At 43.1% G+C, this 18065-nt stretch overlaps 1 protein-coding gene across 5 annotated transcripts in view; it reads left to right on the top strand.

Moving 5' to 3' along the window:
* The first annotated feature begins 2026 nt into the window (after positions 1 to 2026).
* Positions 2027 to 18065, top strand: part of IFT46 (intraflagellar transport 46) — a 109947-nt gene continuing 93908 nt past the window's right edge. The window contains exons 1-3 of one of the 5 annotated variants that reach the window (XM_069224750.1): positions 2027 to 2124; positions 11039 to 11135; positions 14314 to 14387. In XM_069224750.1, coding sequence (XP_069080851.1) covers positions 2098 to 2124; positions 11039 to 11135; positions 14314 to 14387 — 198 coding nt within the window. In that variant the 5' untranslated portion in view covers positions 2027 to 2097. The other 4 variants (XM_069224753.1, XM_069224749.1, XM_069224748.1 and 1 more) reach the window with 4 other exon arrangements.

Here is an 18065-nt window from a genome sequence, read left to right as displayed (position 1 = left end):
CTTGAGTAGGAGTCCTTTCCTCCTTGCGTGAGTAATGGAGGAATTAGCATTCCCCAACAGGCATACCGCACGCTGTGCCCATAAAGAGAGTTCTTCAGGATCAATGGCCACCTGATCCAACCGAGCTGATTCCGCCATATCAAATATGCGGGTCAAGGGACCCACAATGTCCAAAAGCTTATCTTGGCACGTGGACCAAGCTTTATCTACCCCTTTACGGGGGTCTTTGCCGTATCTGGTAAAGAACGTCAGGAGTGAAGAGTCAATAGCTGGTGTCGCTGTTATTTTAGAAGACAAAGCAGGGCGGGGGCACCCTGATTTTAATTTCGCCCGGACCTGCTTATCCAGAGGGGTCCGGAGTCTGGCAGTGACGTAGTCCGCCACATGATCTGAGGGGAGCCACTCTGTGGAATTTGGGTGTTGAATGTCCCCAGGATCAAACATAGGAACCCCTACTGAATCCAGAATAATGGTGGACCCTGAAGCATGTTTGGCTTTTTTAAGTGGAGGAGGGAAGAACAACTCTCCAACATCCTCGTCGGAACTATCCGCATCCGAATCCGGGTCGTTCGCCTCATCATCTGTGTCCAGAATTTTAGTTATTTTAATAGGGGACGATATATGTTTAGTTTTCACCATGCATTTTCTTACAGACTTAGCTATTAACCCCTCCTTATTAGGAGGCCCTTGAGGAACCACGTCCTCCGCCTTGTGTGAAACACAGTCACTTCCAGTTAGCGTCGCTTTTACATTTTTTTAAGAGATTTGACGCTTTCTGCTTTCCCCCGCAGAATGGGCCAGCATGGTTTTGGACACAATATTTACCACAGAATTCTCTAAATTTTTGAACGTTTTTGCCAAGAGGCATAGCCTGATCCACCGAAGATTGAATAAAATCATTTAAATGCTCCTTTAGAGCATCATCCTCCTCCTCATGAGATATCTGTGCCTGAGAACTGTCCATGGTGATGCAGAAAGCAACCCCTTACAAACAGGCAGGTAAGGGTTAACCTCTCTCAAAGAGAGGAGAAAAAAGTATCCGGCTCCGCCTACGGGCGGGGTTAAATGGTGAGAAAAACTGAGCCGGGAGCTCAGCCAGCGAAGATCGGCTTGTGTAAACAAACACAAACCGGAGCGTCCCAGGAGAGAAACGAGGTAAGCGCGAGTGCTTTTCAACGCGCGAAGGCTGAAATATGCCTTCGCGCGCTGAAGAGACTCAAACGGTTACGAACAGCGTGCGACGCTAGGGAAAAGAAAAAGAATGCGGCTGACAAGCCGACTCAAACACCAACAATCACCATAACAATGTGAACACTTAGTGCATATTAATAACGCGCTACCACAAATAATAATGGAAAAGCAAATACTACTTATCTTGACTGAAGAGCAGCAAGAAAAGAGGGCTGTTTTCAATCAAGATGGGTATTATTCCATGGATACCGCGGTGATTGGTGCATTATTATAAACGACTTTTGTTCTCCCATTGGCTACTTGCCGTTTGCCTTATGGGATTTGTAGTTGATCTTGACTGGAGCTGCTATTAAAAATAAAGAAAAGACTACTGCATAATAGGCGCCTCCGGTCTTGTCATAAAATTGGATATCATGGGAAAAAACACAGTGGCTCAGAACGTGAATCATCTCTCAAAGCTTGCAAAAAAATGTTTACAAAGCCGTGCAGGGGTGCGCTTTGCTATACACCCGCTGCACCGCAGCATAACACACCCTCGCAAGTTATTGAATTAACGGATGACAGATAAAATTCTACCACTGCACAGTTTTGAACAAGTGCGTACATCTGGTTCATACGAAGCCAACAGCATTTTCATGGCTAGCCATGTTCTAGAAATCAACTGACATTTTAGGGTCTAGACTCTAGTTCCCTTTTACAGCTTCCTTTTATTCTGGCATTGATAGGTGCACACTACCTGCCTAAGCGAATCCCCACTCCAAAATGGCTGTCGAATATCTCGCGAGGGTGGAGGGTACACAGCCGGGTCGTTTCCATGGTAACTATATACAGAGCTCGGGAATCGGACGGTGGCCTTACGAGGTAAAGATTCCTCGACTGTTTTGGGCTTTACAATCAGTGTAGGAGATGGAAGAGGCAGAGGAGGGGCTGAAGGTAATGAGACCGGCGGGTGGCATAATTACATCTACAGAGAGTGGGGACAGCTAATCTTTGTGTGACAGTACTGCTGAGGTAGAGCCATAGTTGTTAACTGGTAGCGGCGGAGTGAGCTGAAGCCAAGCGATAGAAATGTCGAGGCCGAACCTGGGACGGTGTCGAAGTTTGGGTGGCGGTATAATTGTGAGTGCACCGAACGTGAGGTATGCCCGAACTGGTGGGTCAGTGCTGGAGGAGGGCTGTTGACGACAACTCTCAGTTGTATAGCCTTGGCAGTGACTGGGTGAAGTGGAGAGTGACTGAAGAGCACTTACAGTGTATGATTGATGCACAGCTTTACTGGTATTTTATTTATTTATGCATTTTTATACAGCGAGGGCATTACCCAGGGCGCTAGAGCGCTTTACCGCAGACATATGTCCTAAGATGGATAGTTACAGTGAGTTCAAATTTACCGAATGTAGTTACATAAGGTCAAGAATTACAAAATGGTAAAATTACAGAAAAAAAAATGTACAAGAAGTGTATATAACAGTGAAAAGAGAATAAGTGCCTCATGAAATGGAGGCAATGTAGTTCCGTGCTAAGAAGTCAGTGAACATGTTCCCGCTGAAAAGGATTAGCTGCAATGTCTTAGCTAAAATATCGTTAAAGGAGGCGAGTCTTCTGTTTAGGTTCGAAGGTTGCCAGCAAGGTGGTAGCGCGTAGGTTTGTAGGTAAATGAGTTACACATTCTGGTTGTGGTACCCTAGAAGGATTGTTCCTGGATCATCGCTTTTTTTTTTCTTTTCTTTTTTTTTAATATATAAAGGGCAGATGTTCTAGCTTCAGTGCTTTGGCATTTCGCGATGGTCTAGAACCTTCTGATAGCCTAAGATTGCCTGCCATGTAACAAGGAGAGGGTGTGTGTAGGGCCTTATGAGTGATGCAAACATTCTTGTGTATAGCCTTGGCTTCAACAGGCAATCAGCGAAGAGTGACCAGCATAGATGTGATGTTTGCATTCTTTTTGGCCCCATAGACCAAGCATGCTGCGGAGTGTAAGGTCGATTTCAGTGTGGTGAGATGGGGCTTGGGGGACCAGTTAAGGAGAAGTTAGAATAGTTGATTTCTGGAGAGCACCAATGTATGTGCAAGATATTTCAGATTAAGTGGCAGTTCATGATTATATGGAAAATGAAGTGGCCGCAGAATCTCATCATTCCAGTGTCCCTGGTCATAACTGTAGGAAACTGGTTTCTGGTTGCAGAAGTCCCTCACTTTTTGCCTGGTTTTTAATGCAACTCTGAAGTGCACTAGGTTTCTGCTAACCAGGTCCCCAGTGCCAGTGTTCCTTCCTCAAAACAAGCTACCTGGTCACTTGATCCCCACGTAGTCAGGCCCTTTATCACCTCTGTAAGTCCCTAGTAAATGGTGCCTCTGGTATCTAGGGAGGGTACTAAAGAGGATCCCCCAAGAGCTGCAGCCATCTTGTGCCACTCTAAGGGACCCAGCACCAAACTCATACAGACTGCCACTGCAGGCTGTGATATGGTGCTCCTAAACGTGAAAACACAACATGGCATACATGTCCCCTAACATTGCCTGTAATATTTGTAAGGCACATCTGCAGCAGGCCTTAAGGAAGGGTGCATTATATTACTGGTGAAGGCATATCACCATGAACAAATATGCCCCTGCAATGTATTTGTCAATTCTTAGACCTAGTGAGTGAACAGGGAATCCATTTTAAGTACATGTGCTAGACACTGATCAATACAAGTTCATCAGCTACTTGATGGCTTCATTGAAAATAGGGATGTTTGGTATCAAACATCTCGTATTAAACCCTCACTGATTCCAGTGATGGTTTTATTAATACATACACCCAGAAGGCTCCTTAAAGGTGCCCCCTGAAAACCTACCAACTGCTGCTGTGCTGACTGACTAGTTTCCACCAGTCTGCCATAACAGACGTTCCACCAGTCTGCCATAACAGACGAGTTTCTGACCCCCACCAACAGTGAAAGCCTTTGCTCTCAGGCGGTCAGGACCAAACCCTGCTCTGGCAGGGGTGTTAACACACCCCTCCCAACCGAATACCCTGCAAATCTGTATTCCAAAGCAGGGGAGCTTCAAAGAAGCCCATTGCTCTTAATATGCTGACCTGGCTTTCCTCAGAAGGGAGATGCTGACCCCCATCCCATAGCCCATTTCACACCTGGACAGACAGGAAAATTAGCTAAGCAGGAGACGTGCTGCATTTGCAGGCTGGACACACCTCTAGGGTGACCAGCCTAGAATGAACACAGCCTTAGGAATTCTACCATCTCGTGTGTGGTGGAATTAGGAATTTGGGGACAGGGTGACGCTCCCGCCCCCAAAGGAAGGTGTAATGACCCCAGGGGTAAGTAGCCCATTGGCTACTACTCCTCACTCCTCTTAACACCCCTAGATTGAGTATTTAGACGACTCCCTACTACCAGTACCTCAGATTTGCTGGACTAAAGAAGAAGAACCCAAGGTGCTGTGAAAAGCGAAAACTGAGGAGCAGCAACTGACTTGGCACCAACCCAGCCGACCTGCCTGCTGTTCTCAACAATTGCACCAAAGACTGGCTGTCCTGCATCTGTTCTGCCTCCAAAAGCCTGGGAGGACTGTCAGCACTTCGAGAAGTAACCAGGATCTCCAGTGGAGTAGGGAAGCTGCTTCCCTGCACCTTGCAGGTACCAAAGAAGACTCCGCACCGCCAACACACAACACCGGACAGCACCACTGCACCTGTGCCCCCCAACTGGAGTTGAAGTGGGCCAATGGTGCCAGCGTGGTTCCCAGGGCCAAAGCCCACCTTGGGTTTGCCAACAGTGGACTTCTCAGTGTCACTTGCAGCCTCTTTCTGAAGGCCCCCTCCATCCGCGAGTATCCCCTGCACCAGAGCCCAATGCCAAAAGACACCATTGCACCCGAGCTCCAAAGTCTGAGGAGCAGTGGGCTAACAGTATCCCTACATGCCTGAGGATCTCAAAGTTCAAGTCCCACTGTGGGTTCCCCCAGACTGGCTGCCCAGTCCCTGTTTGCAGCCTCTTTCTGACCAGACCAATCTTTATTGAAGTGACCAGGATACCTAACGTAACATACCACTGCACCCAGATGCCCCAGAGCCCCCCAAGGTGAACTGTTGGTGTGGCCTTGGACCTTGCCCCATACCCAGCTCCAGTCCAGAAGAACAGTCCTGTAAGTTGCTGCTAAGTACCCCTGTGCCATGTCTGTTTCTTTCCCATAGAATAACATTAGGGCACCTGAGGCTTAAAGTACCTTTGCATCCTGACGCCTCGCTGCCTCCCGAAGTGACCTGTTGGTGCTGCTTTGGACCTTGCACCATACTTACCTTGACCCCAGATGATGGGTTCTGTGTGTCACTGCTAATTATCCATATGCAGTATATGTTTTTTCCCCCCATATGAGAACATTACCGCTCCAAAAATTGCACTGTCAACTTTTGAAAACTAAAAAATCATAACTCGAAAAGTACTCACCCGATTTTGATGATCTTAATATCCACATTTATACAACAGTATGTGTTCTTTTTATAACTTTTTGTCAGATTTCTTTGAGTGTGTGTGTCGCTTACTGCCTTGTATGTGCAATACATGCTTAGCACTACCCTCTGATATGCCTAACAGCGCCCCCACACTACCACAAAAGAGCATTTGGGGTGTCATTTGTGCCTCTGTAATTTCTCTGAGGTTTGCTTTGACTCTTTACACAGTGTACTTCTTTATGGTCCACTATATAAAGAGTCAGGTTCTGTTTTGCTTTCCTTATCTTATGACCAAGCTGACAAAACTTCTCTGGAATGCACTTCTTAGTTTAAAGAAGACATTTATTATTGTTACTTCACCACGAGGTTCCTGAGAGACGAGATTAGTAGGTTGGAAGCACACATTTAAAAGTAGTCACAGCAATGAAAGCAAAATATATCAAAGTACTTCTCAGTTGCAATGGACACAGCAAATACATGTTATTATATTATAGCATAACTTCAAAGCAAATAATAAAAGTCACAATTTCATCACCATAGGGCCTATCACTGCTTGTCATCTTTCTCATGCCAGCAAGTTGATGACTCCTGTTCAACTGCGAGACAGATTTTCCACCCAAACAGGAGGTCAGGCAGCTGATGTCGGCTCCTGACTGAAGTCCTGGAACATTTCCCCTTGCTGCTGCCCAGGGACACCGTTAAAAAGCCTGCTAACAGGCCCCTTAGTCTAAACATGCTGGCTCAGTGGGGGAACCGAACAAGAGTTTGGAGAGTGGCCAAGTCTCCAAACTTCGCTCGTTCCCAGGCTGGATATAGAGGTAAGCACAAAATATACGCTCTCTTATCACGTTAAACACAGCTTGGTCTATCATGTGGAAAAACATAGCTCATCTGCAATGTCTCAACTGCAATGTCGAACTCCACGTTAAAGCCAATAGGCAGCTAACCTGAATACAGAATGTAATGTCTAATGCCATGTTAAAGCCAATAGGCAGCTAACCTAAATACCAAAAGTAATGTCTAGTGCCACGTTAAAGCCAATAGGCAGCTAAACTGAATACAACATGTAATGTCTAATGCCATGTTAAAGCCAATAGGCAGCTAACCTAAATACCAAAAGTAATGTCTAGTGCCACGTTAAAGCCAATAGGCAGCTAAACTGAATACAACATGTAATGTCTAATGCCATGTTAAAGCCAATACAAAGCAAAAAGGCAAGATATCCAGCAGGGATAAATCTGTATCAAATATCTAAGCAAAAACCTAATTTTTTTACTGAGTGGTCATTTCTTTATTACAAATAAATCAATTAAATCCTAGAGTCCACAAATCACCTGTACATCTAAAAAAGTAATCCACAGAAACAAATTCTAAAATAAATCAAAAACAAGCCTAAGAAAACAAACAAGCACCGTGATACATAAAATAAGAGCTGCTTAACCATCAAGTGGCAAGCAGTCACCATTCCCGGTAGTGACAGTTGTGGGAGGAGAGTATCCTGTTGCAGTGAAGGCAATTATTCACTGAAATGAAAGTTCGATCCACTCTCCGAATTATTCAGTCCAAATATTTCCAAAATTCCAACAGTCACTCCTTAGTATGATATAGTCGACGCGTTTCGGCCTTATCACCTACGGCCTCCTCGAGACAATAACGACAGTGCCCTTGGCTTGAGAAGTTCAATAGTAGCGTAAGCAGCAATTTTAAACAGGACTGCAGCCGAACTGATGCTATCTTATTCACAAGAAGTTTGCAGCCGAGTCAATCGGAATCAGAGCTTCACCATATAAGACGCTGAACCAGTGTGCATTTAAATAGGCTGCAACTACGGCCGCCTGGCAAGTTACGCGTGCTCAGTAGACATGGAAAAAGGACTAAACGTGAAGCTCGTCCTAAATGGAGAATATGGGGGCCATTTTGTAATGTACATAAAAACAAAACATACTATAACGGCAATATACTAAACAGGCTCAAATTATAAGCAAAACAACGACAAACATAACAATTGGCAAATGTCTTATCATATCGTTAATTACAAATATAATAGACAAAAGAAAAATCAATCGCTTAACTCCATAAGCAATGCATAATTCAAGAACTTATCATGGGCACGAAGTAATATATTAGCCTTCTGCCACAATTAAGGATAGAGTCTATCTCCTCGATCTCTATCACCACGAGAAATATTATTTTAAGAAAAATTCGAAATTGTCTATTATACACTAGGGACCATGATGTACAATATAAGGAATGATTAACTAAACATAATATATATCTCTGAGGCAGAAGCTATTCAACACCCCTTACATCACACTAAATCAAAAATTAGAAACAATGAGGAATAGTTACAGTTTAATTAATGCCCACATCTCTGACAGATCATTTAGGCCCGTTTGGCCGTCCCAAATCTTTCTATGAGACGGGGTTCCATTTTGTCCAAAGCGGAAGCTAAAGGGGGGCCTGTTTTTGTTTTGTCAACTACTTGTAAGATAGACCACTTAATGTCATCAGGGTGATGGTCTTGTGCAATGTAGTGGTCAACCCCGTACTGTGAATCTAATCCTGGACATGTGTTGAAGTATCCGTGTTTTAGCAGGTTGTGTCGTCTGGCCAATATAAGTGAGTGAACAAGGACATGTGATACAATATATCACATGGCGTGTATTACAGTTTGAAAAACAACGTTGATGGTGTATTTTGCCATTCAACTGCACCTGTGTACTTTTTTCTGTATATTGGCAAGCCAAGCAATTCATGCATGGAAAATGGCCAATAATCGGGGGTAGGGATAGCATACTTCTTAAATCAACTTACTCCTATCATTTTGAATTTTGAGGCTACTGAGAGCAATTTGTGCATTCGGGTTATTCAGACCAATTAGAGGTTAAGGGCTACTGAGAGTTGCAAAAAAACCAAAAATCTTTTACTGAGAGATGTTCAGTACAGAGGTTAGTATGCGTGGTTAGACCATAATGTTAAAAAAGCATTTAGAGCATTAAGGTTGTGGAGAGCAATTAGAGCATTAAGATTGTTGTCGGGTGTTAAAACATACAAGAGCTACAGAGAGTAGTTAGTGCTGGATTTACTAATTGCATGAGTTTTTTTGAGCTTATTAATTCAACATACTTCCCAACGTAAACAACTATTAACGGTTTATCAAATTAAAAAAAAAACATTATTATAAACTTTTTCTAATATTTATAATCTAGTTAGTAAGATAGAATGCAAAAGAAAAAAACAAAGGCAAAACCTATTGGCTTTGCCAGTGCTAGTTGAGTTTACGAGAGACTGTGGTGCAGTGTTACACAGAACATTGGTCTTTGTGGTGAACACACACAAAAATGCAGTTCGTATATTGCACAACTGTGCACACATCACTTTGTGAGTTCTTCCAAATGTTTCCTTGGTTGTCATGTTAGGATAATGAAAAGCTAACCACTTGACTAACCATTAACCTCGGGTTTACAGAGAACATGCCTACCATCAAAACCTTGTCAGGGGTAGTAGGCATTATATAAATGCAATTTTAATACACTGAAATAGCAATCGTGAATTCTCATTTGTGGCACTCACAGTGCAATCATAGTGGCCTGGGGCAAAAGAACAAGTGAAAGGGGCGAAAGGTTGTAGGGGTGGATTATACATCCTAATAGGTAAATATATGAGCAGACCATAAACTTTAAAAAAAAAAAAAAAAAAAAACAGAAACCTAGACAGGAGAGAATGCAATGTGTCCTGGAAGAACTGAGAAAGATGCTGAAAAGCAGAGTGGGGAGATAGACAATTATTATTCTGAACCACTGGAAATTAGGAAATGACCGCTAGAATCACATGATCGTGACACAAGTTTGTATCATTAAGTCATGGCAGTCATATATTTACTTGCTCTGTTCTGAAATTCTGGAAAAAATAGGAGAATAAAATATTCTGTACATGCACTGTAAATATGCTAGTGAAACTCAAGATTTGTTTCAGATTCAGTGTTCTTTAACAACTGTATTATGGGATTCATAAATCACCCTTTAGAAGATTGGCACACTGCAGCCTGCCAGTCTTAATCTGGATAATATTAGGAGAGAAAGTAGTCCCATATTGAAAAGTGGTGATGTCACTGCACCACCTTCTGCCTGGGTTTGGAGGAACTGGCTCTCGCAGCAGTCGGCTATGAAAGATGGCTGCTGTGCAGGCACAGGGAAGACCTGCTCTAAGGGAGAAGAGCAGATGCGTGAAGGACTGACACATGTGGAAGCCCATACCTGGAAAAGGCGCACGATGGTCCAGCATAGATGTGGCCCCCTACCTATAGAAAGATATTATGTTGCAGCCAGAGAAAGCAGAGTATCCGAGAGAGAGAGGGGGAGCTAAACAAGAAGCAGCGGTGCCTGAAATAACACAGGCCGCAGAAACAGATCAAAAGTCGGAGAAAAAGCATCCCACAGTAATTCCGCCATGCCTAGCAAAAATGAATGTCTCCTTCCCTAATGTAACCGGTGCTCATATAAAGTGCTCCAATACCTCTAAGTTGACGGGTGGAGTCACCAAGAAAAGAGAAACTGCGACATACCCAAACAACATACCACCACAGAGGACGAAGCAAAAGAAAGAAAGAAAAAAATACCTTCAGCGTGGTGCCAGAGAGGAAGGATACTGGGCAGTGTCCAATGAGAAGTGGCCGGAAGGAGCACTTGGTTCACAGGCAGCCCGACAGCAAAGAAGACGAAGAAGACAACAGTAAATGAAGCAGGGTGATGTGCAGACAACGTGCTGGCCAACCAGAAGCACGCAAATCAAAGTGACGTTGGACTGAGCCAGTGGTAGGTGCAGGTAAGTATCGCTCTGGTACTAAGCCCCTTTGACATTTTTTTTCTTAGCAATAGATTTTGCAAGCAGCATGCAAGCAAAACCTAAAAAGAAGGCACAATGAAATGGGATTAGTGTTCCAGATATAGACAGGTGAGATAAAGCAGAGATGAAGGACTGAATGATTAGAGAAATGTCGAAGCACTGAGCTTCTGCTGCAAAGAACAGAGCTAATGGGTAGAGATGGCATGAACTTGTGATCCTAGTGTTAAAGAAATAGGTTGAGGACACAGGTAGATATAAGGAGAGAATTTGTGGTAAAGTCAGGAGACATTAAGGCTCACCGCCAAGGTCAGACAATGAGTGGTCCTCTAATATAATAGTCCAGGTTTGTTACAGTAGGTGATTCATGAGTATAGCTGCTCCACTTTCAATGTTTTCCTGTTTCGGTCAGAGGTGAATTGAAAGTGTCACGTGTGAAGGCTGAATGTTGAGCAAGTGACCTTTCCACAGAGACTGGGGAAGGTGGAACTGCCTTGTAATACATTCTTTGCATTTATAGATCATGTAACAGTTAATCTTACTACCTAGACAAAACTAATTGAAAACCAGCCCTACGATGAAAGCCTTGAGATAAACGATTCAGAAGAAGTAGCAAGCATCTATACCCCAACGCCGCGGCAGCAAGGTAAATATATTAAAATGAGTACGATTCTAGCAATTTTATTTAAAGCTACCTCAGGTCCTATCATTTGAATGCAGTGACCTACATTGACAACCTCGGATGATGCAATAGTGGGGTTTCAAAATCTGATCAAAAAAGGAAGTGAAATGTCACCATCATGGCATCTAGCATCCCACAGGCCAAGAGTTGTACACCTAATTGTAGATTGTGCCATCGAAGTTGAACACAAATCCCCAACAGTGTTGCAAATTTACATGCACAATAATGAAAGAAGAGTTTCACTAGGAAGAGTACCACTGTTATCATTAATGGTTAAGAAAAAAGGGTTGGGTGCTCTTCCTTTGTAATAAGCAGATACCATATAAATGGAAAAACCAAGAAGTGTCTTGAGAAAGTTAAATGACAAAAAACAGTCTGCAGAAATCAACCTCACAAATATAGAAAGTGTTTGCTATTTTGTGGTAATTGGTGGAATGTACAGATTTCTAGGGAAGGGTGATGTTGAACAACTGTTTCAGTTTAAATAAGTCAGAAAGGCTCACATGATATCAGAGATGGCAAACTAGTGAAACTGTCAAGCTTTTATTTGAAAGCTGGAATTGATTAGAAATGGTAAGAAGACAGAGGTAGCAGGCTGGGTTATAGTTTGATATTTGTTCACTAGTGGAAAAACAGAGGTTAATAGCACTCCCTCGAAATGTGGTTGGTGGTGCTTAGAGCCTGCCTTCATGACATTGATATTTTTGCAGCAGTGACCTATGTTGCTAAAACCTTATTCACCTGGTGGGGGGAGGGGCTACAACACTTGTCATTTTACTCAATGAAATCAATATCCAATTGAAGACAATTTAGTCACAGCCTAAACCAGTTTGGGATTTTTGTATCCTTTCTAGAAAGTGCTGCTAACCTCCTTTAGGCCAGTATTGTTCAAGGTTAACTGGCTAGGGAGCTCACTCCAAAGGAATATATTAAGGAGAACGTAGAAGGCTGTTTCAGCCTGCATGAAGTTAATGAGCCCATTCTCATGTTTACAAACATTTGTTGTAGAGATATTTATGCACTCCATTTCCTGGAGGCGTCCTCTAAATGATGAGTTTGTATTTTTGTACAACAGATTAATTTTGAGACCGTATTTAAGACCGTAATTAAAAGAGATCATTGAGGCGAACCTTACGTAGCAAGGTGTGTGGCACTTGGTTGTAAGTATCCAACAAAATGGTTAGGATCTTTTCCTGTCCCTCAAGTGACGGGTGGAAAACCGGGCAGAGGAGAATGATATAGAGAGTGCTGTAAAGGTCTGCACACTAGGTGAGTAGTATTGTATTCAGTGAATTACAGAAGTAGTTCATCTAAGAAAATTGTGACCCGGCAGGGCTAGGGGAAGGGGGGAGGGGGGAGTGTTGGGTTTGTGTGTGTATGTTTGGTGGGGGGAGGGTGTATCCATTCCAAGACAGCAGTCATCCAATGTTTTTTACTTTGACTTGCAACAGTTAATCTAAGAATATTTTGCAGGAGTGGGGTAATTACTCTGTGCCAGGATGCCAATAGAATGCCAGATATAAGGTTCCTAAATCCAAGTGACTTTTGGTAATGGTACAAACAATTCATTGAGTAAATAGCATCTTTAAGTCTGAGGGTTGAGGCTGTTCCGAATAGGTATGAAATGGAACTCTTCTTATACACAGGGAGCAATGCAGTTGAGCAATTTGAACATTTTGCTGTGAGTGCAGTGTATTAAATTGAGAGAAATTATTTATTTTACATAATTGACAATGCAAGTCGTAGATATGGATTTGGATGGCTTTAAAAATCCATAGCTAACCTGACAAGATGGGACAACTTCAGATCCAGCTCCAAGGAAATTTTGTTAGAGTGCGTTTCTGTTGTGGCATGGAGGAGGAGGCTTGAGAGTAAGAGCAACCAATATGAGACTGAAGGGAAAACTCGGAAATGAGGCCACAGTTTGACATAAGGGAGGAGGCTTTGGAGTATGCAGGAGGAATAAGAGAAGAAGAGGAGAGTTTAGGAAGAAAAGATCACACTATAAGGCAGGCTGAGATTCTTTGGAGAGATGGAGCTAAATATAAAGCTAGGTAGGTGCCATGGAGTAACATTAGGAGTTCAAGTGTGAGACAGTAAAGGATCTTTTGAATAATAAACGTCATAACATGATACTGCAATGGGTCTTTGGTATAATAAGTGTCATAATATGAGAGTGAAGGGGGCTTGAGAGTAACTTTGGCAAGATAGACTGGATTGAGACTCCAGAGTGCCATTTGACATCACAGTATGAGGCTGGAGTCAAGGATTGAAAGTAATGGGCACAATGTAAGGCTGGATAGATTTCACAGAGTAACATAAGTGATTACAATATGAGCCTGAAGTCAGTCTTAGGAGTAACAATGCTCACAATATGAGAGTGAGGGAGTTTAGAAGCAGCTGTTCCACATATGCTGTAGAACAACTGGAGTGAAAAATCGTTATAGGAGGTTAATGGGATTTGGTAGTTCCAAATAACATTATTTAGATGGAAGTGATTTCTTAGGTGCTGTGTGCTGCTCTGCTTTGAAGCGCAAAGTAGGGAGAGGAAAGGGAAGGAGGAAGACCTCAAGCAATCACTTTTGCTGCTTTCAAGTGGTGATGCAATTCCTAATAAAGCAATAATAATAGGTATATGTAGCAAAAGGGCAGTGCATCTAGCATTCTCCAGCTGAGATTGTTTATAAGAAAACAGTCAACTGATTGGAAAGTTACAGACTGTGAACACAATGGTACTCAGGAAGTGAGAGTAAAGCTGTGGTGGATCTTGGTGCAATGTGTCTGGAGCACACCAGTCTGGGTAGACTGAAATGGATCTGGTTTGTTGTCTCCCATTTGGGGCATTCTGTATGTCAGCACCACATGCAGTTGCAAAACAAAGGAATCAGAGTACTAGTCTTTCAAAGACACTCAATAGGGCCACACCCTCTTCTATACCATCTCACCAAGCCAAGCCTAGAACCTTTTATATAGATGCAACACATTGAAAATCTAGTATTTTATCTATTTTTCTGGCCAAATGAAACTTGTTTTTTGAAGCAATTGACTGCATCAGGATTAATATACTGGAATATGAGTCATTAACATATTTATGACTTTTCTTTTAATGTTTTTTTTTTTTTTTCCTTGTTGCTCTCATTAGTTCCCAGGACCATTATCCCCCAACAAAAAGCCATGGCGGACAGCAGTGACGATTATGAGGAGTTATCCAATAAGGTAACATATAAGTTAAGATAAATTTGATGAATTATCTTCCAAGCCAGTAGGATTTTGTGAACCTTGGCCCGGGAGGAGCTACAGTGAAACCTAACTTGTTATGTAAACCTGATTAATTGCATGTGTTTTCTTTTGTTCATGATAATTTTACAGTAGAGATAACAAGCGAGGGTGGGGTCTTGAAAAGAAAATTTCTGCATTTAAAGGTTGTATTAAAGTCAAGCACTTGAATAGCCCTACCCATATGTAAGATCCTGAAACATTTTTATAGTACATATTTATATACTTTTGTTAACATGAGCATTTTTATTTGCAGTTAAACACTGTAGCCTATCACAGGCAAAAGCTACTAATTAGCTTTTGTTTTTCTGAAATGTACACAATGACTGTATATCACAGTTGTTGTGTATCTCACATCCAACTTCACACTAAGCAGCATTCTCATCTACGGACCATCTGGACCACACACCAACTTCACCGACACAATCACAGACTTAGTTCTTGGCACTAGTAAGAACATCCTGCTTGGAGACCTGAACTTCTATCTGGAAGACCACGCTGACGCCCAACTCAAAATCACTCATCATAGATTCTGGAAACTCGAGTTGTGCCCAGCGACTAAATGCACCTACCCATACTGCCAAACACCACCTTCACCCTATTTTCAACACCTTTGACATCTGAATTGAAGAGCTTACACCAGTCTCCTGGACAGACCACGTCCTCATCAAGTTCAGCCTCCTCGTCCTGGTCGAACACACAGCACCACCACCAGACCAGCCTGCAAAAACTGGAGCAGCATCCCTGACAAGGACTGGATCATTGCCTTCAATAGTTGCTGACCCGAACACAGCAACAGCCTCTTCAGAGCCATCAAGAGTTTCAACAGTTGGATCACCTTCTGCATCAACTTCCTGGCCCTCCTCAAACACAGCAGTACAACAAGATTCAGACCACAGGCCAGTTGGTACATGGAGAAACTGATAAAACGCCACAGCAAACAGCTGGAGCATAAATGAAGAATGAGCCAGGACAACCAGACAGGTGTTAAAATCTGCTGTGAGATGGTAGCAGCAAGTGATCCAGACCACCAAACATGCTCCTGGCAGACCAGATCGATGCCAGCACCAACAGAAGCAAAGAAATCTTAGCCATAGTGAGGGATTTCACCTCCCCAGCATCTTTCTCCAACTTGATCACCCCCTTGCAGGACCTCTGCAACAATCTCTCTCAGTTCTTCAGCAGAAAAATCAGCATTATTTACAGTAACTTCAACCCCCAATCAGAACTTCCAGACGTTGCCAGCCGCCCGATCTTATCCAATGAACCAATGATAACCACATGGCCTATCGTCACCACAGAAGGAACTGCCGCCACCATGAAGCCCATCCAGTCGAGGGCCCCATTGGACCACAGAGGACTGCAAACCATGAGCCCCACGCTCACACCCATTCTGAATGCCTCTTCCTCAACCTTCCCAGATGGTTGTAAAGACGCAACTGTCCTCCAATTGCTGAAGAAGCCCTCTGCGGACCCATCAATGCTTGCCAACTAAAGACCGACCTCCCTGCTACCATTTCCAGCCAATGTCTTAGAGAAAATCATCAATAGACTCCACACTGAATACCTCAGTGACCACAAACTCCTCAACACCACTCAGTCTCGTTTGACACCCAACTACAGCACAGAAGCTAACCTCATCGCTGACACAGATGACATCTGCATGACTTAGGATGGTGGAGACACAAGTGCCCTGATGCTACTGGACATCACTGCAGCATTCTACATGATCTCCCACCTCGTTCTCATCCAGTGCCTACGCAACATTGGAATCCACAGACACACACTATGATGGACCTGCCACTTCTTGACTTAAAGGACTCTGGCTTGCTTTAGAGTTTAGCGGATGGTGTTACTCTGTCACAGAAGTGACGGAAGTCCCGTCCGCCATATTGAGATCCCATTGTATCCTATGGGAATTGTAGTACAGGCCCTAAGTCAGTTAGCCTGACACTGAACACCTCGGACATCCATGACCTAATCTGTGGAGTTCCACAAGGATCCTCCCTCCTCTTAACCCTTTTCAATGCATACATGATTTCTCTAGCCAGCATAATCTACTCCTACAACATCAACGTCCTCTTCTATGCCGGTGACACACAGTTCAGTCACCAAGTACTCAATCAAGTTCAATGTCTGCATCACTGAAATCGCCCACTGAATGAAGACCAACTGTCTGAAGTTAAAGACCAACAGCACCAAAATTGTGATCTTCAGGAAGATCACTTCACCTGTGAGTCTCCACCTGGTGGCCAACAGAGCTTTGACTGACGTCCATCACCACCCCCCCCATGCCAAAAAAGTCCATATCATCAGCAGCAGCAAACTTGATATGACTTCTCAAGTCAGTGCCACCACCTCCTTATGCTTCCATACCCTGAAGCTATTGAAGATTTTCAAAAGGCTTCTGATCAGCACCCAGAAAAGAAAATCGTCACACACTTCATTTTAAGAAGCAAGCAGGGCTACAGGAATATCCTCAATGCCAGAATCAACAAAAAACTCACCAGAAGTCTGCAGACCTTTGAGAGCTAGGCGTCCAGAATCACTTTCAACCTCCAGTGCCGCACTCGCATCACCCCACATCTGAAGGAGCCCCACTGGCTCCCCATGCACAAACTAGCTCAATTCAAACTCCTCACTCATGCTTCCATGGCACTACATAACACTGACCCAGTATACCTCAACAATCTCCTCTGCTTTCACAAACCTTCAAGACAATCCTCTTGTCAGGATTCCTACCTGCACACATCCTGTGTATACTGCAAACCATATCCAGTGGTTTAGCTTTCCTCTACATTGCTCCTGAATATAGGATTGACCTGCCACTACACAGAAGAGCTTCCTCCTCACTTCTTGAATTCTGCAAGAAGCGGACGACCTGGCATTTTGAGTAGTCCCAATAAACCCTAGGTGTGGCCAGACTCACACCTGCTCAGCACCAGGATACGCTCCTTAGTGATAGTGCACTCTCTACAAATCTGCATAAGATCAAATGTGTCCTAGAAAATCCACGGGATGAGACCTATCTTCCACGTTTCTCTAAAAATTAATGGCCCACCTTTACTCCAGTATCCGAAGATCAATTGAATAATACATTAAAAACATCAAGAGTGCTTTTTACCATGATGGCATAATTCCTGCTGATATGAGTAAAAGTAATTTTCACTTTTTCAGCAAATTATGGTATTGGCTAATAAATAAATTAACTGAGGAGAGCATCTCTGAAGTCTTTAAAAATAGACAAAAATGGATAAACTGCTTTTCTTTTAAAGAAACTCCGACTTAGTCTAACATTTACTGTCCAATTATCGTCCTGTTATAAATCTTCCATGGCTGGCCAGAGTTAGAGAGGTATGTTGTTGAGCATCTTGCTACACTTGTCAACCAAGAAGTTGTTAGCCCAGTACTAACCTGGCTTTCACAAAGGGTGTGTCACTGAAAACACAGCACTAAAATCAACCTTTACTGGATTATGGCATTGTCTGCCATTGTATCCTTATTGATTTATCAGTAGATTCAATATAATTGACAACTGACTGTCTTTAAACCCTGCATTGGCTTTAGAGATAGAATCTGTAGAAGAGGTTTCCTCATTTTTGCTCAACTGAAAACAGC

The sequence above is a fragment of the Pleurodeles waltl genome, chromosome 3_1 (genome assembly GCF_031143425.1).
Source record: "Pleurodeles waltl isolate 20211129_DDA chromosome 3_1, aPleWal1.hap1.20221129, whole genome shotgun sequence".
Classification (NCBI taxonomy): Eukaryota; Metazoa; Chordata; class Amphibia; order Caudata; family Salamandridae; genus Pleurodeles; species Pleurodeles waltl.
The sequence above is the reverse complement of the archived record's forward strand: the minus strand, read 5'-3'. Positions and strand labels throughout refer to the sequence as shown.